This window comes from Nycticebus coucang, chromosome 1 (genome assembly GCF_027406575.1).
Source record: "Nycticebus coucang isolate mNycCou1 chromosome 1, mNycCou1.pri, whole genome shotgun sequence".
Lineage (NCBI taxonomy): Eukaryota > Metazoa > Chordata > Mammalia > Primates > Lorisidae > Nycticebus > Nycticebus coucang.
The window spans coordinates 17,681,797-17,706,774 of NC_069780.1; the positions used below are offsets into that span (position 1 = coordinate 17,681,797).

Here is a 24,978-nt window from a genome sequence, read left to right on the forward strand (position 1 = left end):
CTAGCTACTCCCCAAGCCACCCATCTCAGAGAAAAGTCTGACAATATTAGACACTGAGCCAGGCTAATGCGGGCAGCACGGTTAGTCATGGTAACCTGCCTGTCAGTAGATCCTTCCATTGGGTTGGCAACTTTGATCTGTGCCCCAGACGTCTGACCATCTCCTCGATTTTGGCGCCATGACGCCCGATGACACAGCCAATCAAATCATGTGGAATGGTTAGTTCAGGAGAAGTTGTCTGAGCAGATGTCTCCAAACTTCCACCGAATCAGGTGTTGTGTGCCTTAGGGGAAAATGACTGTTGCGTTGCCAGCTGGTGCAACTTGGTCAAATCTGGCTGTGGGCTAACATACTGTCTTTAAATGGTTTCAGCCTGACCACTTGCAAAGACGACAGAAGAGCTGGACGGTTGGGGCTGGTATGGGATGGTCACACCCTTGTGGGGGGACTCCAACATGACCACACAGGTCTGTTTGACACACTCAATGACAGATTGCAGAATGCCACCAATAGGGTCTGCTCAGTTGAGTTGGGTAGCTGTGCCCTGGCACCTGGACCTGAGACCCTGCACTCCCTTCTATTTCCTCGATCTTGCAACCACCTTTTCCAGTGAGAGAGCCACACTGCCCAGGAGCGATCACCAGCTTCCAGGCCATGGGTTTCTACTGGCAGCTGTGCTGTTAGTCACAGAGCTGGGGGTGTCCTCTTCCAGATTGTAAATGGTCATAGCAAAGGTTTTGAAGATGGCATTTGTGGGTCCAGCCAAAGTGATAATTCCCCCAGGATAATTGATAGACGTGCACCACTCTCCTTGGGGGTCTCCTTAACTGATCTCCTTTCCAATGACATTGCCAACTTCCTTCCCATGTGTAGGTAGCTGGATGGTGAGAGTGACATTTTCTCCACCTTCCATCACACTGGTGTCCGTGTCGAGCACTGCTCTGGGAAGCTGGACTTTGAGCTATCAAGTCTCTGGTTCCTGATGGGGGAAAGCCAAAAACTGCAGGTGCATGGTGACTGAGGGGAAAAGGGGAGTGGGTGGCAATGGGGAAGGGCGAGTGGCCCCGGCAGCAGGCCACCCCCGGCCAGAGCTGGCCAAGGAGGAGGAAGGGGATGAAGGAGGAGGAACAAGGCGGGAAGAGACCCCTCCAACCCACCACTCCCCAAGAGCACAGGCTGCTCTGGCTGCTGCTGCCACTGGCCTCACAAGGCATTCTTTATGTATTGTTTTACTTATTCTTGTTTTTTTTTTTTTTTGCAGTTTTTGGCCGGGGCTGGGTTTGAACCTGCCACCTCCAGTATATGGGGCTGGCGCCCTACTCCTTTGAGCCACAGGAGCCGCCCTATTTACTTATTCTTAATGATAGAAAAAGAATGCTCTCACATAAATGGTGTTGTTATCCCCGTTTTTTTAGGTGAGAACATAAAGATTTAGAGAGATAAAGAAACTTACCTAATATTGCATGGCCATTAAGTGGAAGAGCTATATTTTGAACCCATGTAGTCTGATGCTCCTGCCTACACCTTCACATATTAGTCCACTCTGCCTAGGTACCACTAGTGATGTCTTTACTGATCCCAGCTCAGCTTCTCATCCAGTAAGATAAGCTCCAAAGACCTTTCAAATTACAAATGGGTCGTGAACACAAACCTCATACAACTTTGGGTCAGAGGATAAAGTTATCCAGATTCAGAACAGGACATCTTTTGATTTCCGATTGAGCATATTATGAGTGCTGGCATAATGTAGGTGCCCAATAACACTTCTTTATTTCTTTATTTTTTTAGAGACAAAGTCTCACTCTATCTTTCAGTCAGGAGTACAGTGACATGATCGTAGCTCACAGCAACCTCAAACTCCTGAGCTCAAGGAATTCTCCTGCCTTAGTCTCTCTAGTGGCTGGAACTATAGACACACCCCATAATACCCAGCTAATTTTTCTATTTTTTGTAGAGATAGGGTCTCACTCTTGCTCAGGCTGGTCATGAAATTCTGAACTCAAGCAATTCTCCTGCCTCAGCCTTATAAATGGCTGGAACTTCAGGTGCACACCACTAATTTTTTATTTTGTATTTTCCAGAGATAGGGTTTTACTATGTTGCCCAGGCTGGTCTCAAACTCCTGACTTCAAGTGATTCTCCTGCCTTGCCCTAAAGTTCTGGAATTACAGGCATGCGCCACCACACCTGGCCAACTTTATTTATTGAATGAATAAATGGATCATACCAAAATCATAAGCCCTTCAATTGAATTATAAACATTTACCCATACAATTTCTCCAAAATTCAAGTCCCTCTCCAAAATATGAAATACAAGATTTCCTTCTCAATTCATACTCTATGGTCCAGACAATCAGATTATAAATGCATGATCTTAACATCCATCCATTCATTCCGTAACTGTTTATTGACCAAGCTACAGTGGGTCCTAATTTTGCCTTGCTTGAGGATGGAACTCCTTTCTTCTCTGATGACCAGGCAGCCTGGCATCTCTTCTGCCTTCTCTCCTTTCAAAGGCAGGCCTGTCCAGTACTTCTCTCTGGGATGCTCCACCCAGGTGTGCAAGCTTCATCTGCCACTGGTATCCCTAGCAAGCCTTTCTCTCCCAAGCCTAATCTACATTGTGCGACAGCAGGTACCTTGTTGCTGAATGAATATGATTTTTAGAAATCATTTCTAAATGAGTGAATATGATTTTTAGAAATCATTTCTCTCCGAAATAAATGTTTTCATTGTAGCAAAAAAAATAGTCTTTTTCTCTTATGAAAAATAAACATATTCATAGCATAAAAATTTTAAAATTCCTTGTAAGCTTCCCAAATAATAATGGCAATAGAAAATATTGAAAGAGTCTGCACTGTATGTTAAGGAAAAAGCTAACGAAGTCACATTACTGTTTCAATTTTACACATGAAGAAAATCCACAAGGGTGTGAAAGGACCTTCTTAACATCCTCAGCTGGTAAGTGGGAGTCTGGATTTACACTCAGTTCTATACAATTCCAAAGCCAGTGTTCTTGGCTACTGACAATATCTTTTAAAAAGTCAATTAGGTCAGGCATGGTGGCTCACACCTATAATCCTAGCACTCTAGAATGAGACAGGTGGATCCCTAAAGCTCAGAAGTTCAAGACCAGCCTGAAAGAGCAAGGCCCCATTTCTCCTAAAAATAGAAAACTAGCTGGGTGGCACAATAGACACCAGTAGTCCTAGCTACTGGGGAGGCTGAGACAAGAGGATCTCTTGAACTCAAGAGTTTGAGGTTGCTATGAACTAAGATGATGCCACAGCACTCTACCAAGGGAGACAGAGTGAGACTATCTCAAAAATTTTTTTTTAGAAAGTCAGGTATATTCTGTTGTAAAGTTGTACCAAAATATTTAGCAGTGTCTTCTCTATTATTAGATATTTAGGTTGTTTCCTATTTTTTAATATTAGAAGAAGTACTTCAATGAACATTAAAACTAAACATTGTCTTTGAAGTAAAAATACCTTTATTACTCCTTTCAGAATACATATATGATATGCACTTACTTAGTCCATTCAGACTGATAAATTAGAGTGGATAATTTACAAACAACAGAAATTTATTGCTCACAGTTCTAGAGGCAGGGAAGTCCAAGATCAAGGCACCAGCAGATTCAGTGTCTGGTGAGGGCTCATCCTTCACGGATGGTGCCTTCTATGTGTCCCCATGTGATAGAGAGAGTGGAAAGCCCCCTCCGCTCTCTTTTTATAAGGGCATTAAGCCCTCATGGCCTAATCACTTCCCAAAGGTTTCACTTCTTAGTACCATCTCATTGGATATTAGGTTTTAACATGTAAATTTGAGGGCAACACCAACATCACAAACCACAGCACTTAGCTATTTAAAAAATCAAGGAATACATGAAATTACAAGGGAGAAAGTAAATATCATCTGAAATTCTACCACCCCATAATCATCACCATTAACATTTTGCTGATCACAATTTTATGCCTCTTTTATCCAACCACACGTACATTCCATGTATAATTTTACATAAATGAAATTTTTTTTTTTCCTGCAGTTTTTGGCCAGGGCCAGGTTTGAACCTGCCATCTCCAGTATCTGGGGCCAGTGCCCTACTCTTTGAGCCACAGGCACTGCCCCATAAATGAAATCCTATGACTCGGCACCTGCACACAGTGGTTATGGCGCCAGCCACATACACTGAAGTTGGAGGGTTCGAACCCTGCCCAGGCCAGCTAACCAGAAATGACAATCGAAACAAAACTAGCCAGGCATTGTGGCGGGCACCTGTAGTACCAGCTGCTTGGGAGGCTGAGGCAGGAGAATCACTTAAGCACAAGAGTTTGAGGTTGCCGTGAGTTTGATGCCACGGCATTCTACCGAGGGCGACATAGTGACACTATGTCTCAAAATAAATAAATAAAATCTTATCTTTCTTTTCCACATGCCCCTTACCCAACAAATGTTGTATGTGGAAGTAGATAGAAGGTTCATTATTTATTTTATAAAAATGGCATTATATTATATATACTTCTCTCCAATTTGCTCTTATCACTTAGAAATACATCATGAAAATTCCTCCAAGACTACTAATGTCAGTCTAATTTACTCTTTATTGATGGCACAATATTCTATTGTATGAATATGCTACAGATTTTCAATCATTCCCCTCCTAAAGAAAATTCATTGCTTTCTTTTTTCTCCTTGTTAGGGTGGAGAGCTAGTGCACGTGGAATTTAAGAAAGATTTCCCCCAAATATTAGGATAGAATGAAGAAGTTATTTTACTTTTCTCAAGCAGAAAAAGGGCCAACAGAGTGAAGATGGGGGAGATAGGGTTGGCACAGAGAATCAGGTACTCTGGCTTTTCCTTTAGAAGTTGAAAAGGGGGCTCAGTGCCTGTGGCTCAAGCTGCTAAAGTGCCAGCCACGTACACCTGAGTTGGTGGGTTTGAATCCAGCCCAGGCCCACCAAACAACAATGACGGCCGCAACCAAAAAAATAGCTGGGCGTTGTGGTGGGTGCCTGTACTCCCAGCTACTTGGGAGGCAGAGGCAGGAGAATCTCTTGATCCCAGGAGTTTGAGGTTGCTGTGAACTGTGATGCCACAGCACTCTACCCAAGGTGACAGCTTGAGGCTCTGTCACACACACAAAAAAAGAAGTTGTAAAGGGGTGAAGAATGTTTCTGATTGGAGTCAAATTAACTGGGTGGTATGAATACTGTATCCATCCCTCTTCTCTTTTGTTAGTGGCAGCTGATAACAAAAGTTGATGACAGACCCAGCAGACAGGTTTATCACTAATGAATGTGTTCCTGACCATGATTTTGCCCCTGAGGCAGAAACTGAGGCCTGCAGCTGGCACCCTCTGCTGTCCATTCTGGAACTCAAAAGCTGTAAAACAGATTCTCAAAAACCAGTTTTAAAAGATAAACATTTACATTCCTTTCTTTCTATTAGCTCTTTTCCTATGTGAAAACAAAGTCCCCACAGGGTGCCTGTCAGCAAGAGAAGGAAAAGAGAGAGAGTGCGCATGTGATTGATTTTAGCCCTTATTGCAAACTTTGAGTTTTAATTTTCTGTTATTTTGCTTGGATGACTGACTGTCCTTTTGAAAATGTGCTGGAGCTTTAAACAGCGGGTTCTTGGGTTGTCAAAGAATTGAAAGACATACTACTAACGAACACAGAGCCACAAAAACAGACTAGGATGGGTGACTGTCCCTTGTGAAAAGAAAGCCAGAAAAAAGAAACCCTGCCTGCCACTCTCAGGGGCAATCTGTCCACATTCCTTCCAGGGAGACACTTCAAGCCACACCAGGGTGTAGCCAAGCCAGAGGCTTTCAGTTGACATGCCCCTGTCAAGCGGGACTGGACAACCAGGATGAAATACAGTATAGGTCATGTTAGCGTATTCAGAGTTTTATTGATAGACATATAAAAGCTCTACAATGAGACTCTGCTCATTCCTGGGGATGTCTTAGGCGATGCAGGACACTGTTGGTGTGTGGACTACCCCTGGAGTAACAAGATCTCCTTCCTGGAACTTCCAGTCTATCAGAAAGAGAAGACAAGAACATGCATGGCAGTAACACAGTGATTGTCTGGGGTCCTGAGAGTCCAAAGGACAATATTGCTGCATCCCAAGTAGAAAGGAAGGCCCGCCTGGAACTCCGTAAGAGCTGCTCCTTGACCATGATTGGTGCCCGCCAGGACCTCCGTAAGAGCTGCAATGCGACCCACAACCTGGGACCCACACCCGCCGGGCCTCCGCAGGCCCTGACCAGGAACTGTGGGAGCCGAGCAACCCCATGTCCTCCCTCTTATACCCTTCCTGCCTCCACACTGGCCCACTCGTCTGGCCAGAGACTCTGCAAGCTGCATGCCCTCTGGAGCCCTCCCTGCCTCTGTGTGGAGCCCTTCTCCTGGCCATAGACTGCTGGAGCCTTGGGGTCTCTGTGCCAAAATCACTGGGCGACAGGCACTCCCAGAACAGTGTGCACCACCCCCCACCCTGTTGCTGGATCTAGGTGTGTCACACTCCAGAGCTGCTCCCACAACCAGCACTCTCTGGCAGGGGCAGCCCCAGAGGAGCTACACAGGGTCACTACCTAAAAAGATCCAGCAACAATAGAGTGATCCCACCAGGGTCTAATCTTGGAGAGACACCTCCTCAACTCTGAGGATGGCCAGAGGCAATGGTGAAAAACAATCATGAGGCGAAATCAACAGAAAAACTCTGGCAATATGAATAATCAGAGTAGATCAACTCCCCCAAAGAACAATGGGGCAGACACAGCACAAGATGATCCCATGCACAAACAAATAGCTGAGATGTCAGAAATCGAATTCAGAATCTGGATAGCAAATAAGATGAAATTAGAATTCCAAGCAGTAACCCAAAAGATATCTCAAGAATTCAACGAATTCAAAGACCAAATGACCAAAGATTTTGACACAAGGAGACAAGAAGTTGCAGCCCTCAAAGATCTGCGAAACACAGTAGAATCCCTCAGTAACAGAATGGAACAAGCAGAAGAAAGGATTTCTGACATTGAAGACAAAGCTTTCGAACGCTCCCAAACTCTCAAAGAGGAAGAGAAATGGAGGGCAAAAACAGATCACTCTCTCAGAGAGCTCTGGGATAATTTGAAGAAAACTAATATTTGTCTTATAGGGATCCCTGAAAGCGACGAAGTGGCTTCACAAGGCACAGAGTCTCTTCTCATTGAGATTATGAAAGAGAACTTTCCAGACATGCCAAGAGATTCTGAAATTCAGATAGCAGACTGTTTCAGAACTCCAGCAAGACTCAACCCGAATAAGACATCCCCTAGACACATCATAATCAATTTCACTAAAGTTAATATGAAGGAGAAAATTCTGAAAGCAGCCAGACAAAAGAAAACCATCACCTACAAGGGCAAGAATATTAGAATAACTGCAGATCTCTCTGCTGAAACCTTTCAAGCTAGAAGAGGATGGTCATTTGACTTTTAATCTCCTAAAACAAAATAACTTTCAACCCAGGATCCTGTACCCACCTAAACAGAGTTTCATTTATGATGAAGAAATTAAATACTTTAATGACATTTACATGTTGAAGAAATTTGCCATAACTAAACCAGCTCTCCGGGATATTCTCAGACCTATCCTTCATAAAGACCAGCATAATCCTCCACCACAAAAGTAAACCAACCCAGAAAATTTTGATCAAATTCCAACTTCCACAGTCACAAAAGGATTAAAAATGTCCACCGGACTCTCGAAAGGCTTATCAATATTCTCAATTAATGTGAATGGTTTAAATTGTCCTCTAAAGAGGCACAGGTTGACTGGATACAAAAACTCAAGCCCAATATCTGCTGCATACAAGAATCGCATCTTACATTAAAAGACAAATATAGACTCAAGGTGAAGGGATGGTCATCTATACTCCAGGCAAATGGAAAGCAGAAAAAAGCAGGCGTTGCAATCCTATTCGCAGATGCAGTAGGCTTTAAACCAACCAAAATAAAGAAGGATAAGTATGGACACTTCATATTTGTTAAAGGTAATACTCAATATGATGAGATTTCAATTATTAATATTTATACACCCAACCAGAATGCACCTCAATTTATAAGAGAAACTCTAACAGACATGAGCAACTCGATTTCCTCCAGTTCCATAGTAGTTGGAGATTTTAGCACCCCTTTAGCAGTGCTGGATAGATCCTCCAAAAAGAAGCTAAGCAAAGAAATTTTAGATTTAAACTCAACCATTCAACATCTGGACTTAACAGACATCTACAGAACATTTCATCCCAACAAAACTGAATACACATTCTTCTCATAAGCCCACGGAACATACTCCAAAATTGACCACATCCTAGGCCACAAATCTAACCTCAGCAAATTTTAAGAAATAGAAATTATTCCTTGCATCTTCTCAATTAATGTAAATGAACTCAATAACAACAGGAACCTGCATACCCATACAAAAACATGGAAGCTAAACAACCTTATGTTGAAGGATAGATGGGTTATAGATGAGATTAAGAAGGAAATCACCAAATTTTGGGGACAAAACAACAATGAAGACATGAATTATCAGAACCTCTGGGATACTGCAAAGGCAGTCCTAAGAGGGAAATTTATAGCACTACAAGCCTTCCTCAAGAAAATGGAAAGAGAGGAAGTTAATAACTTAATGGGACATCTCAAGCAACTGGAGAAGGAAGAACATTCCAACCCCAAACCAAGCAGAAGAAAAGAAACCACCAAAATCAGAGCAGAATTAAATGAAATTGAAAACAAAAGAATTATACAACAGATCAATAAATACAAAAGTTGGTTTTTTGAAAAGATTAATAAAATACGGGCGGCGCCTGTGGCTCAAGGAGTAGGGCGCCGGTCCCATATGCTGGAGGTGGCAGGTTCAAACCCAGCCCCGGCCAAAAATCACAAAAAAAAAAAAAAAAAAAAAAAAAAGAAAAGATTAATAAAATAGACAAACCTTTGGCCAACCTAACCAGGAAAAAAAGCCTAAAATCCCTAATTTCATCAATCAGAAATGGTAACAATGAAATAACAATAGACTCCTCAGAAATACAAAAAATCCTTAACAAATACTACAAGAAACTCTACTCTCAGAAATATAAAAATCTGCAAGAAATCGACCAATACCTGGAAGTACACCACCTACTAAGACTTAGCCAGAACAGAGTGGAAATGTTGAATAGGCCTATATCAAGTTCTGAAATAGCATCAACTATACAAAATCTCCCTAAAAAGAAAAGCCCAGGATCAGATGGCTTTATGTCAGAATTCTACCAAACCTTTAAAGAAGAACTAGTACCTATATTACTAAACCTCTTCCAAAATATAGAAAAAGAAGGAATATTACCCAACACATTCTACGAAGCAAATATCACCTTGATCCCCAAACCAGGAACAAGAAAAGAAAATTATAGACCAATATCACTAATGAATATTGATGCTAAAATACTCAATAAGATCCTAACAAACAGAATCCAACAACACATCGAAAAAATTATACACCATGACCAAGTCGGATTTATCCCAGGGTCTCAAGGCTGGTTCAATATACGTAAATCTATAAATGTAATTCAGCACATAAACAAACTAAAAAATAAGGACCATGTGATTCTTTCAATTGATGCAGAAAAAGCTTTTGATAATATCCAGCATAACCTTCATGATCAGAACACTTAAGAAAATTGGTATAAAAGGGACATTTCTTAAACTAATAGAGGCCATCTACAGCAAACCCAATTTAACTCCATTCAATACCGTATTGAATGGAGTTAAATTGAAATCATTTCCACTTAGATCAGGAACCAGGCAAGGTTGCCCATTGTTTCCAATTCTCTTTAACATTGTAATGAAAGTTTTAGCCATTGCAATTAGGGAAAAAAAGGTGATCAAGGGTATCCACATAGGGTCAGAAGAGATCAAACTTTCACTCTTCGCAGATGATATGATCATATATCTGGAAAACACTAGGGATTCTACTACAAAACTTTTAGAAGTGATCAAGGAATATAGCAATGTCTCAGGCTACAAAATCAACACCCATAAATCTGTAGCCTTTATATATACCAACAATAACCAAGCCGAACAAACAGTCAAGGACTCTATTCCTTTCACAGTAGTGCCAAAGAAGATGAAATATTTGGGAGTATACCTAACAAAGGACGTGAAAAATCTCTACAAAGAGAACTATGAAACTCTAAGAAAAGAAATAGCCGAAGATGTTAACAGATGGAAAAACATACCACGCTCACAGCTGGGAAGAATCAACACTGTTAAAATGTTCACATTGCCCAAAGCAATATATAATTTTAATGCAATTCCTATTAAAGCTCCATTGTCGTACTTTAAAGATCTTGTAAAAATAATACTTCGTTTTATATGGAATCAGAAAAAACCTCAAATAGCCAAAACATTACTGAGCAATAAAAACAAAGCAGGAGGAATCATGCTACCAGACCTGAGACTGTACTATAAATCCATAGTGATCAAAACAGCATGGTACTGGCACAAAAGCAGAGAAGTAGATGTCTGGAACAGAATAGAGAACCAAGAGATGGATCCAGCTACTTACCGTTATTTGATCTTTGACAAGCCAATTAAAAACATTCAGTAGGGAAAAGATTCCCTGTTTAACAAATGGTGCTGGGTAAAGTGGCTGGCAACCTGTAGAAGATTGAAACTGGACCCACACCTTTCACCATTAACTAAGATAGACTCTCACTGGATAAAAGATTTAAACTTAAGACATGAAACTATAAAAATACTTGAAGAAAGTGCAGGGAAAACTCTTGAAGGAATCGGCCTGGGTGAATATTTTATGAGGAGGACTCCCCAAGCAATTGAAGCAGTATCAAAAATACACTAGGGGACCTGATCAAACTAAAAAGCTTCTGCACAGCCAATAACATAGTGAGTAGAGCAAGCAGATAGCCCTCAGAATGGGAGAAAATATTTGCAGGTTATACCTCCGATAAAGGTCTAATAACCAGAATCCACAGAGAACTCAAACGTATTAACAAGAAAAGAACACGTGACCCCATCTCAGGGTGGGCAAGGGACTTGAAGAGAAACTTCTCTAAAGAAGACCGACGCAAGATCTACAAACACATGAAAAAAAGCTCATCATCCTTAATCATCAGAGAAATGCAAATCAAAACTACTCTGAGATATCACCTAACCCCAGTAAGAGTAGCCCACATAACAAAATCCCAAAACCAGAAATGTTGGCGTGGATGTGGAGGAAAGGGCACTTCTACACTGCTGGTGGGAATGCACACTAACACGTTCCTTCTGGAAGGATGTTTGGAGAACACTTAGAGACCTAAAAATAGACCTGCCATTCAATCCCATGATTCCTTTACTAGGTTTATACCCAGAAGACCAAAAGTCACAATATAACAAAGACATCTGTACCAGAATGTTTTTTGCAGCCCAATTCATAATTGCTAAGTCATGGAAGAAGCCCAAGTGCCCATCCACCCACGAATGGACTAGCAAATTGTGGTACATGTATACCATGGAATACTATGCAGCCTTAAGGAAAGATTGAGACTTTACCTCTTTCCTGTTTACACGGATGGAGCTGGAACATATTCTTCTTAGCAAAGTATCTCAGGAAAGGAAGAAAAAGTATCCAATGTACTCAGCCCTACTATGAAGCTAATTTATAGCTTTCATATGAAGACTATAACCCAACTATAGCACAAGACTATGGGGAAAGGGCCAAGGAAGGGGAAGGGAGGGGGGAGGTTTTGGTGGAGGGAGAGTAATTGCTCGGGCCACATCTATGGTGCATCTGAGAATGGGTACAGGCGATTGCACTAATGTACACAGCTATGATTTAACAATAAAAAAAAAATAAAAAAAAAACAACACAAAAGTTAATCTCCTAAATCAATCCACCTAAACTACTCAAGATAGGCATCTTTAGGGTGGGAGCTAAATTTACAAAACAGTAAGAGCGGGAGACAGGGGGTGAAGGTCAGGCACAAGCAGACCAGCTGTGTCTTGTCCATCTTAGCCTGCCTGGCTCCATCTTCCTCTCACCACATGTGCTTTCATCCTGGTGCAAGATCAACATCTGTTGTGGAATCAGTCTCAGACACAGCCTCATTCACTCTGCAAGAAAAATGACTTCCCCTACCTTTGAATAAGTTCATTCCTACGTTAATCTTTTCTGGCCCTATGCTTTATTTTTGTCAGTTTTAACTATTTCCCTCAGGGTTGCTCTCTGCTTTACAGAGTTCCCTCGAAATAATAGACAGGGGCTGCTTTTTGCTTTTCAGAGGCCCCCTTCACCCTCCCCTCTGTAGAACAAACAGTCCAAGTTCTCTTAGGAAAGTGGGTGTCATTTTTTCGTCTGGCTTAGGAAGGGTGAAGTATGGCCAGGTAGAGTCAGTAGAATGTCTAATGCCCATGGGGAGTGGGTCAGTCAAGGGGTCCATGATAAATGGAATTGACAGCCACTGCCATTTGTAAATTTATCTGCTGCAAACAGGAGGACACAAATTTAACAAGACAATTTTAAAATACATGGGCAAAAAATTAGAAGTAAACCGCAGGCGAACAGGGGACCCAAAAGGAACCGCATTGTTGAAGGGAGCCATGGTGTGACGTGTCCAGATGGTACCCGTGGTGCTCTCAGCGGTCACTCCTTTGAGCCAGTGTGCTTGTTCCAGGCTGTGTTCTATTCTTCGCTCTGCTTGTCTTGAATTGTTCATGTAAAACCCACAAGGAGTGTTAGCTAAAGCACAAACTCTTCCACTCCTATCAAACCAATAAAGCTTTAATTAACAATTTTATACAAATACCCTTATGTACTGGTCTTTGCTTCTATGGGGTAGGTTTCTTGAAGTTAGAGTCTTGTGTGACTTCTAAACCTAGGCCAGATCTAAACCCTGGGCCAAATCTGGCTTGCTCCCCCCATCTCCTTTTTTGCATAACGCGCAAGCTAAAAATGGCTTTTTATATTTTTTAATGATTTAAACAGACAATGGGAAAAATACTTTGTGATACACAAAAACTATATGAAACTCAAATTTCATTGTATATCTGGTGAAAATATAACTGTGTTTCACCACAGCACGCTTCTGTGACCAGATGTGTAGGGTTCCCCCCACCCTATACACACACGAAGCAAATCTCCAGTGACACCAAGTGGGTGTCCTCTAATTCAATTTAATTCTGATGCTATCCACCTGGATGTAACTGAAGGAAGGCCTCCACCTGGATGTAATTGAAGGAAGGCCCGGGTGCCTTAGGCTCAGAAAGCCAAGTTGAGGGGTTGGTGAAAGGAAAAACAGATGCATTCAAGAGCCAGAATCCCAAGGAAATGACAGACTCGTATTGCAAAGGCCATCTCAAGTTCCTCAGGCTGGCTCTAGGGCTTTATGGGGAGAGGAGGCTTGGGAAAGCCTGGCTGGGAGCAGGTCAGCATGTCCAGTTCCTCCAGGTGGTGGTCCCACCATCTCGGTTCTATAGTTAACTCCCCCAGGCCAGTTGCTGGAATTCTTACGCAAGCATGCAATTATTAGTTAGCTTTAGTGTGGAGTGACTGTTACTGTCACATGGAGATGATGTCAGATCCTACAGGTAAAGGGTTCAATCCCATAAGACTGTCCTCTACTTCAGATGCCAGTTGGGCACCCCAGGTTGTGATGTGTGCTTCTGGTCCATTGACGATAAATCAGGGTGCGCTCAATCCTTCCCCCAGGTTCAATTAATTTGCTAAAGTGGCTCACAGAACTCAGGGAAATGCTTCACTGACATTTACTGGTTTATTATAAAGGATATTACAAAGGATACTGAAGAGCAGCCAGATGGAAGAGATTAATAGGGCAAGGTATGAGGGCAAGGTCATGGAGCTTCCATGCACTCTCCAGATGCACCCCCTCCAGGCACCTATGTGCTCAGCTATCCTGAAGCTCTCCCAGTGCTGGCCTTGTGGATGCGTATGGAGGCTTCATTTCAGAGGCATGCCCGATTATGGTCATTCCTCAGTATCTGCAGGGGAATGGTGCCAGGACCCCCACGGATACCATATACACGTATACAACTCTCATCCTACGTCAGCTGCCCCTCCCCCATCCGTGGGGTGCACATCTGCAGATACAGGAGCAGCTGCAAGACCAGCTGTGTGTCGTTGGCCTTCGGTGATCACCTGCCTGGAGATTGCGGGTGTGGCTGAAAGTTCCAACCTTCTAACCATGTAGTTGGTCTTTCTGGCTGGGTGAACCAGCCCAGACCTAAGCTGTCCAGGGGCCACCAATTATCTCATTAGCATACAAAAGACACCCTTACCATTCCAGAGATTCTAAGTGTTTTAAGAGCTGTATGCCTGGAACCAGGACCAGAGAGCAAATATATATTTCTTATCATCTTATAACTGGCTCATATGAACACTTTCCAGTGACTGCTACGTGGTTTTAATAATCCTCTCCCTCTCATGTTTTAGATTCTCAGGCCAGTCGGGCTTGCTGACCTTTCTGAGTTATTTCCCAGGAATGACTACATTTCTGGAAGACAAAAGAGTAGAGATTCTGAAGGACCCCGGGGCAGACGTCCTGATGCCAAGCCTGACCTTCCTTCACAACCTCGCCCAGTGCCTGTAGCCCCTTAGTTACGCCGTGACCTGCTCTGATGCATGGGGCCCCTCCTACAAAGCCCAGAAACCCTGCTGGCCAGGGAGGTGGATTTGAAGCAGCTTCTCTCATTTTCCAAAAAAAGACATCTTCATTGTTGTCACAATAATTAGATCTTTGTGCAGAGAGCAAATAGATCTAGGCCAGATCCCCTGTGCAGTTTCAACAAGGATTTCACCATATTACAGCATAAGTACAGTTTTATAGGAAAACATCCAGGCTTATTCATTTCTGTGTTGTCTGTGGCTACTTCCATGCTACTACAGCAGAAGTGAAGGACTGTGCTGGAGCATGTAAGGCCCACAAAGCTTAAATATGTACTGTCAGGCCCTGTACAGCTGTTCCCTGAACTCTGATGTAAGCAATTTTTGTACTTATTGCTATTAAATGGTCAGGGTATCCATTAAAAATACATATATATAAATATATACACAAGCACATATGTATATAGAGAGGGTGCCAAAAATTGTCTACACATTTAAGAAAAGAAAAAACTGTGTTAAAATTGTAATACTCAATATATACCAATAACAAAAGATGAATACAAGTTACACCAGGCACCTCTTATAATTGCAGAAGTCAAATGTGACTTGAGTATTATAAATTTAATACAGTTTTTTCCTTTTCTTAAAATGTATAGACTTTTTTGGGCATCCCCTGTGTGTGTGTGTGTGTGCGTGTGTACATATGTGTGTATATATGTATATATATTTAGGGAAGGAAAAATCAACAGCTAAGGAATGGGGGGTGTATTAAAGGTCCTGTTGGAAAGGTACATATATTGATTATTCCTTCTGTGTAAAAATAACCTTAATATCATATTTTAATAATCATCAGATGGCTATAATGTGTGAGGTGATGAGAAGATACATTCTTTGGATAGGCTGAGGTTAGGAATAAAAGACTTTGGCTTCTCCAACTGTGAGACTGAGGATAGAAACTGAGCACAAGCTCAGCTTCTTCCTTCCTTCTCTGTGTCTGCCCTACGCACAATGCCATTAGCTGCCTGGGGACAGTGAGGTAATCAGCTGCTGCTGTGAGCACCAGGCTAAAATATGAAGGGATGGCAGGCAGGCTTACTGGGAAAAGGCTCTGCTAAAAAACTTCAGTGAGCAAGCTCACTGCCTGATGATTAATGCTTGGAAAAATCCAGCAGGAAGGATATGAGATTGGGAATGGATGACCTCAGTCCTGAACAGAACGGCATGATAATGTAGCAAAGGAAAAATGCCATTTAAAAAAAAAAGTACCATGTTTTTTACAGCCACACACAGAAAAATAACTGATTTTCCTTTTCTTTGGTAAATGCGTCTATAAAGCAGGCTATTCTGATTAAAGATGCCTCGGAGAAATCAATTAACTTACGGTTTTACTAGAAGTTAAGAATTCTAAGAGGCAGGAAAAAGTGAGTGCTCGGGAAGACCAGTCAATAGGTCAGAAGGTGCAGCTGTGAGACTTAAAAGTGTTTAAGAGAAAAGCTTATTTGCTCACTGCTAGTTTGGACATTTGTCCCTTTCAAATCTGATGTTGAAATTTGATCCTCAGTGTTGGAGGTGGGGCCTAACAGGAGGTCTTTGAGGGGGACAGATGCTTCCCTAACAGATTAATCCTCTCCCTGGGGCAGGGGTGGTGGTGAGTGAGTTCTTGCTCTACTAATTTCTGGTTATTAACATGAGCCTGGCACTTCCCCCTCACTCTCTTGCTTCCTCTCTTCTTATGTGATCTCTGCACACACCAGCTCTCCTTCACCTCCCACCATGCACCAAAGCAGTCGGAGGCCTCACCAGGTGCAGATGCCAGTGCTGTAGCTCTTGTACCACCTGCAGAGCTGCAGCCTAAATGAACCTCTTTTCTTTATACATTACACAGTCTCAGGTATTCCTTTATAGCAGCACAAATGAACAAAGGCACTCATGGTTAGTAGAAATAATGTCTTAAAATAGAAAAAATCCCTCCTACTCTCTTTGCCACCAGAAAGCTTACTGGTTTCTATTCGGTCAGTCAGCCTCAGTACTAGCAGAGTATGGGTACTTTGCTGAGCATAGCAAGACAGAGTTCCAGCCTTCAGGGAACAAGCAATTGAGCATGGGAGGAGAAACCATAAACATAACAAATCAGCATATTCTATAGTATTTAGACGTGGGTAGAGGCAATAAAATAAACAAAGCAAGAAGATGGGTGTTTGTGAAAGAAAGGGTGTAATCTTAAACAGTGTCTCTAAGAAGGGGACTCATGAGTGATGACTCCAAGGAAGTAAGTCTTGAGCATTCACCTGTCAGGAACAAGTCTCCAGAGCACCCACCAGTGCAGGGGTTCAAGGTGAAGCACACCTGGATTCTGGGGATGTTGGAGAGAAGCAAGTGAGCAGGAAAGTCTTCAGAAATGGGGTTGACGACTTAAGGGACTGGTAGGCTTTGCTTTTACTTTGGGTTAAATAAGTGTGTAGGGTGAAGAAGGAAAGCTTTGCCCTTTACCCTTGGAAGGTTCAATGAAAATGAATTGACAAAAGGCAGATTAATAGGAGAAAAAAGTGGTATTAACTGATGCTTAATACAATTCTTCACAGGGGAAGGGGAGACAGGGCCATAGGAGTAAATGATTATTGGGAGGAACAGATAGACCCAGGAGTCAGACATTATCTTGTAAATTATTCTCTTTGTAAATTGAGGGGGACCAGAGTATAGACAATGGTGTGTGGTGTTCAATTTTCAGTCTCTTCCTCTGTGATACGAGTTTAAATGTTCTTTAGTTAGTGACATTTGAGACCTGCAAGGAACAACTGGTACCTATTCTACTGAAACTATTCCATAACATCAAAAAGGAGGGATCCTTTTTAACTCATTCTACAAAGCCATTGTCACCTTGATACCAAAGCAAAGAAAGAACACACCAAGAAAAGGAAAGTATAGACCAATGTCCTTCATGAACACAGATGCAAAATCCTCAACAAAATACTGGCAAACCAAATCCAAAAGCATTGAACAAAGATAATTTACCATGATCAAGTGGGTTTCATCCCAGGGATGCAAGGATGGTCCAACATATAGAAGTCAATATATGTGATTCCTCACATAAACATAATTAAAAATGAAAACCATATGATCGTCTCAATAGACACAGAAAAAGCACTTGACATAATCTAACATCCCTTCATGACAAAAACCCAACAATCTTGGCACAGAAGGAACATACATAAAAATAATAAGAATCATAGGCCAGGTGTGTGGCTCACACCTGCAATTCTAGTACTTTGGGAGGCCGAGGTGGGTGGATCGCTTGAGCCCAAGTTCGAGACCAGACTGAGCAAGAGTGAGACCCCATCTCTGCTACAAACAGACAAACTGAAGCAAAAGGATGGCTTGAGCCCAAGAGTTTGACATTGCTGTGAGCTATGATGGTATGGCAATCTACCAAGGGCGACAAAGTGAGACCATCTAATAAAAAAAAAAGCCATATACAATAAACCCACTTCCAACATCACACTGAACAGGGAAAAGTGGAAAGTATTCCCCCTAAGAACTGGAACAAGACAAAGATGCCTATTTTATCCACTTCTACTCAATACATTATTAGAAGTCCTAGCCAGAGCAATCTAGTAAGAGAAAGAAATAAAGAGCATCCAAACTGGAAAATAAGAAGTCAAAACTATCTCTGTTTACCAATTCTATGATCTTATACCTAGAAAACCCTAAAGTCTCCTCCACTTCTGGAGGAAGAGAATTGATAAATCTCCTCCACTTCTAGAATTGATAAATGATTTAGTAGTTTCAGGTTACAAAATCAATGTCCGTAAAGCAGTAGCATTTCTATACACTAATAACAACCAAGCTGAGACTCAAATGATTAACTGAGTCTCATTCGAAACAGCAGTAAGAAAATGATAAATAAAATACTTTGGAATGTACTTAACCAAGGAGAACTACAAAATACTCATGAAATAAATCGTAGATAACACAAACAAATGGAAAAGCATTCCATGCTCATGGATCTGAACAATCACTACTGTTAAAATGCCATACTGCCCAAAGTAATCTATAGAGTCAGTGTAATTCCTATCAAAACACCAATGTCATTTTTTGTAGAATTAGAAAAAATAACCTTAAAGTTCATACGGAACAAAAAAAGCACAAATAGCCGAAGCAATCCTAAGCAAAAAAAACAAATCTGGATGCATTACACTACCTGACTTCAAATTATGCTACAAAGCAATAGTAACCAAAATAGCATGGTACTTTTATAAAAGTAGATACATAAGCTCATGGAACAGGATAAAGAACACAGAAATAGAGGGGCAGGACTTGAAAGGGGCGCTGAGAGGATGGGTCAGGGGACCTGACCACTGACCACTGACCGGAGGCTGCGTGCCCAGGAAAGAGGAGGGTGAATAAACCAGAGCTTGCTTCCTGGAGTAATTGAAAAGTCCACAGGCACGAGAACTTAAAGAGCAAGAGGAAGTGAAAGGAAAATTAGGGCAAGGAAACAGATAAAAGAAACCACTCATGAGGAAGAATCAGCAGAAAACTCCAGGCAACATGAAGAACCAGTCCAGAACAACCCCGCCAAGGGACCATGAGGTAGCTACTGCAGATGATTCCACCTATGAAGAAATTTTAGGAATGACAGAAAGGGAATTTAGAATACACATGTTGAAAACAATGAAAGAAATGATGGAAACAATGAAGGAAACTGCTAATAAAGTGGAAAATAACCAAAAGGAAATCCAAAAACAGAATCAAATAAGAGATGAACGATATGAAGAATATAAAAAGGATATAGCAGACCTGAAGGAACTGAAACAGTCAATTAGGGAACTTAAAGATGCAATGGAAAGTATCAGCAACAGGTTAGACCATGCAGAAGAAAGAATTTCAGAGGTAGAAGACAAAGTTCTTGAGATAACTCAGATAGTAAAAGAGGCAGAAAAGAAGAGAGAGAAAGCAGAACGTTCACGGTCAGAATTATGGGACTTTATGAAGCGTTCCAACATACGAGTTATAGGAATTCCAGAAGGGGAAGAAGAATGCCCCAGAGGAATGGAAGCCATACTAGAGAATATTATAAAAGAAAAATTTCCAAATATCACCAAAGATTCTGACACACTGCTTTCAGAGGGATATCGGACCCCAGGTCGCCTCAACTCTAACCGAGCTTCTCCAAGACACATTGTGATGAACCTGTTCAAAGTCAAGACAAAAGAAAAGATTCTGCAAGCTGCCAGGAGTAAGCTCCAGTTGACCTACAGAGGCAAATCCATCAGAGTGACCGCAGACTTCTCTAATGAAACTTTCCAAGCAAGAAGACAATGGTCATCTACCTTTAATCTACTTAAACAGAACAATTTCCAGCCCAGAATTCTGTACCCTGCTAAGCTAAGCTTCAAAATTGATGGAGAAATCAAATCATTTACGGATATACAAACATTGAGGAAATTCGCCACAACAAGACCAGTTCTACAGGAAATACTTCAACCTGTTCTGCACGCTGACCACCACAATGGATCAGCATCAAAGTAAGAACTCAGAAATTAAAGGACAGAACCTAACCTCCACACTGATGCAAAAGATAAAACTAAGCAATGGACTCTCACCAAATAAGACGAATAGAATACTACCACGCTTGTCAATTATCTCAATAAATGTTAATGGCTTGAATTCCCCACTGAAGAGACATAGATTGGTTGACTGGATTAAAAAACACAAGCCAGCCATTTGCTGTCTGCAAGAAACACACCTGGCTTCAAAAGACAAATTAAAGCTCCCAGTCAAGGGTTGGAAGACAATTTTTCAGGCAAATGGAATTCAGAAGAAAAGAGGAGTTGCAATCTTATTTTCAGATACATGTGGATTTAAAGCAACTAAAGTCAAAAAAGACAAAGATGGTCACTTTATATTGGTTAAGGGAAAAATACAACAAGAAGACATTTCAATTCTAAATATCTATGCACCCAATTTAAATGCTCCCAGATTCTTGAAACAGACCTTACTCAGTCTGAGCAATATGATATCTGATAATACTATCATAACAGGGGACTTTAACACTCCTCTTACAGAGCTGGACAGATCCTCTAAACAGAAATTAAACAAAGATATAAGAGATTTAAATGAGACCCTAGAACAACTGTGCTTGACAGATGCATATAGAACACTCCACCCCAAAGATAAAGAATATACATTCTTCTCATCACCCCATGGAACATTCTCCAAAATTGATCCTATCCTGGGACACAAAACTAATATCAACAGAATCAAAAGAATTGAAATTTTACCTTGTATCTTCTCAGACCATAAGGCACTAAAGGTGGAACTCAATTCTAACAAAAATGCTCAACCCCACCCAAAGGCATGGAAATTAAACAATAACAGATGGGTGCAGGAAGAAATAAAACAGGAAATCATTAACTTCCTTGAGCATAACAACAATGAAGACACAAGCTACCAAAACCTGTGGGATACTGCAAAAGCAGTTTTGAGAGGAAAATTCATCGCTTTAGATGCCTACATTCAAAAAACAGAAAGAGAGCTTCCCGCTACTGGCCCGTTACCTGCCAGCCCCGCTCTCCCTGGCACTCGCCCGGCCACCCCCAGGAAGAACTTGACATCCCGGTGCTTCGCAGCCGCTTCGCTGCATCACCGCGCCGCACCATGAGCAAGCGCCTGCAGCTAGTCCTGCGCCAGCTCCGCCGCCCGCCGCTGCCCCCGGCCCGCCACGCCGTTTCCGCGTGCCCTGCCGCGCCAGCAGCGGCGCCAGCAGTGGCGGCCGGGAGGGCCTGCTCGGGCAGCGGCGGCCGCAGGACGGCCAGGCCCGGCGCGGCTGCAGTCCCAGCGGCCGGGCGCCCGCGGCGCGGGACTCGATCGTCAGAGAAGTCATACAGAATTCAAGAGAAACTCTGAAGTTATTGCAAGAAAAAAACCCTGCCTTTCAGCCAGTTCTTGCTATTATTCAGGCAGGTGATGATAACTTGATGCAGGAAATCAACCAGAATTTGGCTGAGGAGGCTGGTCTGAACATCACTCACATTTGCCTTCCCCCGGACAGCAGTGAAGCTGAGAATATAGATGAAATCTTGAAGATTAATGAAGACATCAGAGTACATGGCCTTGCTCTTCAGATCTCAGAAAGCTCATTTAGCAACAAAGTCCTCAATGCCTTGAAACCTGAAAAAGATGTCGATGGAGTAACAGATAGAAACCTGGGGAAGCTGGTTCGCGGAGATGTTCATGAATGTTTTGTTTCACCTGTTGCCAGAGCTGTCATTGAACTTCTTGAAAAATCAGGTGTCAACTTAGATGGAAAGAAGATCTTGGTCATAGAGGCCCATGGATCTTTGGAAGCTGCCCTACAATGCCTGTTTCAGAGAAAAGGGTGTCAGACAATGAGCTGTCAGTGGAAAACGCCTCAGCTTCAAAGCAAGCTTCATGAGGCTGACATTGTGGTGTTAGGCTCACCTAAGCCTGAAGAGATTCCTGTTACCTGGATACAACCGGGAACGGGAACTACCGTTATCAATTGCTCTCATGACTTCCTGTCAGGGAATGTTGGGTGTGGTTCTCCCGGGGTACAGTTTACTGGACTCATTGAGGAAGGTGACGTGAGTCTTCTTGCTGCAGCCCTGCGGATTCAGAACATGGTCAGCAGTGGGAGGAGATGGCTTCGCGAGCAGCAGCACCGGAGGTGGAGGCTTCACAGCTTAAAACTTCAGCCTCTCTCCCCCGTACCAAGCGATATTGAGATTTCAAGAGGACAGACTCCAAAAGCTGTGGATGTCCTTGCCAAGGAGATAGGATTGCTTGCAGATGAAATTGAAATCTATGGCAAAAGTAAAGCCAAAGTACGTTTGTCCCTGCTAGAAAAGTTAAAGGATCAAGCGGATGGAAAATACGTCTTAGTTGCCGGGATCACGCCCACCCCTCTTGGCGAAGGGAAGAGCACAGTGACGATTGGGCTTGTGCAGGCTCTGACCGCGCACCTGAATGTCAACTCCTTTGCCTGTCTGAGGCAGCCTTCCCAAGGACCGACTTTTGGAGTGAAAGGCGGAGCTGCGGGCGGCGGATACGCCCAGGTCATTCCCATGGAGGAGTTCAATCTTCACTTGACTGGTGACATCCACGCCATCACTGCTGCCAATAACTTGCTGGCTGCTGCCATCGACACAAGGATTCTGCACGAAAACACTCAAACAGACAAGGCTCTGTATAATCGGCTGGTTCCTTTAGTGAATGGTGTCAGAAAATTTTCAGAAATTCAACTTGCTCGACTGAAAAAACTGGGAATAAATAAGACTGATCCAAGCACCCTGACAGAAGAGGAAATGAGTCGGTTTGCCCGTCTCAACATCGACCCGTCCACCATCACCTGGCAGAGAGTGGTGGATACAAATGACCGATTTCTACGGAAGATAACGATTGGTCAGGCCAGCACAGAGAAGGGCTATTCGCGGCAGGCGCAGTTCGATATCGCGGTGGCCAGCGAGATCATGGCAGTGCTGGCCCTGACCGACAGCCTCACGGACATGAAGGTGCGGCTGGGAAGGATGGTGGTGGCCAGTGACAAAAGCGGGCAGCCCGTGACAGCAGAAGATTTGGGGGTGACAGGTGCTTTGACAGTTTTGATGAAAGATGCAATAAAACCAACTCTCATGCAGACCCTAGAAGGGACACCTGTTTTCGTGCATGCTGGCCCCTTCGCTAACATTGCTCATGGCAACTCTTCAGTGTTGGCTGATAAAATTGCCCTGAAACTGGTTGGCGAAGAAGGATTTGTGGTGACTGAAGCTGGCTTCGGTGCTGATATTGGAATGGAGAAATTCTTCAACATTAAGTGCCGAGCTTCTGGCTTGGTGCCCAACGTGGTTGTGTTGGTGGCAACGGTGCGAGCTCTGAAGATGCACGGAGGTGGGCCAAGTGTCACCCCTGGTGTCCCCCTTAAGAAAGAGTATACAGAGGAGAACATCCAGCTTGTGGCAGATGGCTGCTGTAATCTCCAGAAGCAAATTCAGATCGCTCAGCTCTTCGGAGTTCCCGTGGTGGTGGCTGTGAATGTCTTCAAGACCGACACCCGGGCTGAGATCGACTTGGTGTGTGAGCTCGCGAAGCGGGCTGGTGCCTTTGATGCAGTCCCCTGCTATCACTGGTCGGTTGGTGGCAAGGGCTCGCTGGACTTGGCTCGGGCTGTGAGAGAGGCTGCGAGTCAACAAAGCCGCTTCCAATTCCTGTATGATGTTCAGCTTCCAATTGTGGAAAAGATAAGAACCATTGCCCAGACCGTCTATGGAGCCAAAGATATTGAACTCTCTCCTATGGTGCAATCCAAAATAGATCGTTACACTCAACAGGGCTTTGGAAATTTGCCCATCTGCATGGCAAAGACCCACCTTTCTCTGTCTCACCTACCTGACAAAAAAGGTGTGCCGAAGGATTTCGTCTTACCTATCAGTGATGTCCGAGCCAGCATCGGCGCTGGGTTCATTTACCCACTGGTCGGAATGATGAGCACGATGCCAGGACTGCCCACTCGGCCCTGCTTTTATGATATAGATCTTGATACAGAAACAGAACAAGTTAAAGGCTTGTTCTAAGTGAAAAGATTCTCAGGACCTGATTCAGGCTCCTGAAACACAAACTACTACTTACCTTTTTGCTGTATTTGGAGAAGAAAGTGAATTTGAAATGTGTCTCTTATGCAATGTTGGAGAAATGGTTCAATGGGCCAAAGATTTCTTCTTTCTTCAAGTTGATTGTTTGCTGCAGAGTACAGCGTTCAGCAAAAAGACCCCCACCAAGTCTGGAAGAAACTAATTTATTTTCTGTTGCTGCAGAGTTTACATTATTTCTACCACTTACACTTTAGAATGTTTATTTTATGGGGACTAAGGGATTAAAAGAGTGTGAACTAAAAGGTATCATTTTCCACTATGGAATTTTCTACTTTGTCTTTGAAATGAAAATAAACATGTATCTAGAAAACCAAAAAAAAAAAAAAAACAGAAAGAGAGCGCATCAACAATCTCACAAGAGATCTTATGGAATTGGAAAAAGAAGAACAATCTAAGCCTAAACTCAGTAGAAGAAAAGAAATATCCAAAATCAAATCAGAGATCAATGAAATTGAAAACAAAAGAATCATTCAGAAAATTAATGAAACAAGGAGTTGGTTTTTTGAAAAAATAAATAAAATAGATAAACCATTGGCCAGACTAACGAGGAATAGAAAAGTAAAATCTCTAGTAACCTCAATCAGAAATGATAAAGGGGAAATAACAACTGATCCCACAGAGATACAAGAGATCATCTCTGAATACTACCAGAAACTCTA

General features: G+C 42.6%; 1 protein-coding gene and 1 pseudogene across 1 annotated transcript; one reads left to right on the forward strand and one right to left on the reverse strand.

Annotated features, from left to right (window-relative positions):
* Positions 1 to 21,310, reverse strand: LOC128590076 (poly(rC)-binding protein 2-like; annotated as a pseudogene).
* LOC128595248 (monofunctional C1-tetrahydrofolate synthase, mitochondrial-like) lies at positions 21,309 to 24,629 on the forward strand. Its single transcript, XM_053603923.1, is given in 2 exon segments — positions 21,309 to 21,354; positions 21,357 to 24,629. Coding segments are annotated over 2 exon segments (2,931 nt in total). The 3' UTR covers positions 24,242 to 24,629.
* Positions 24,630 to 24,978: the final 349 nt, after the last annotated feature.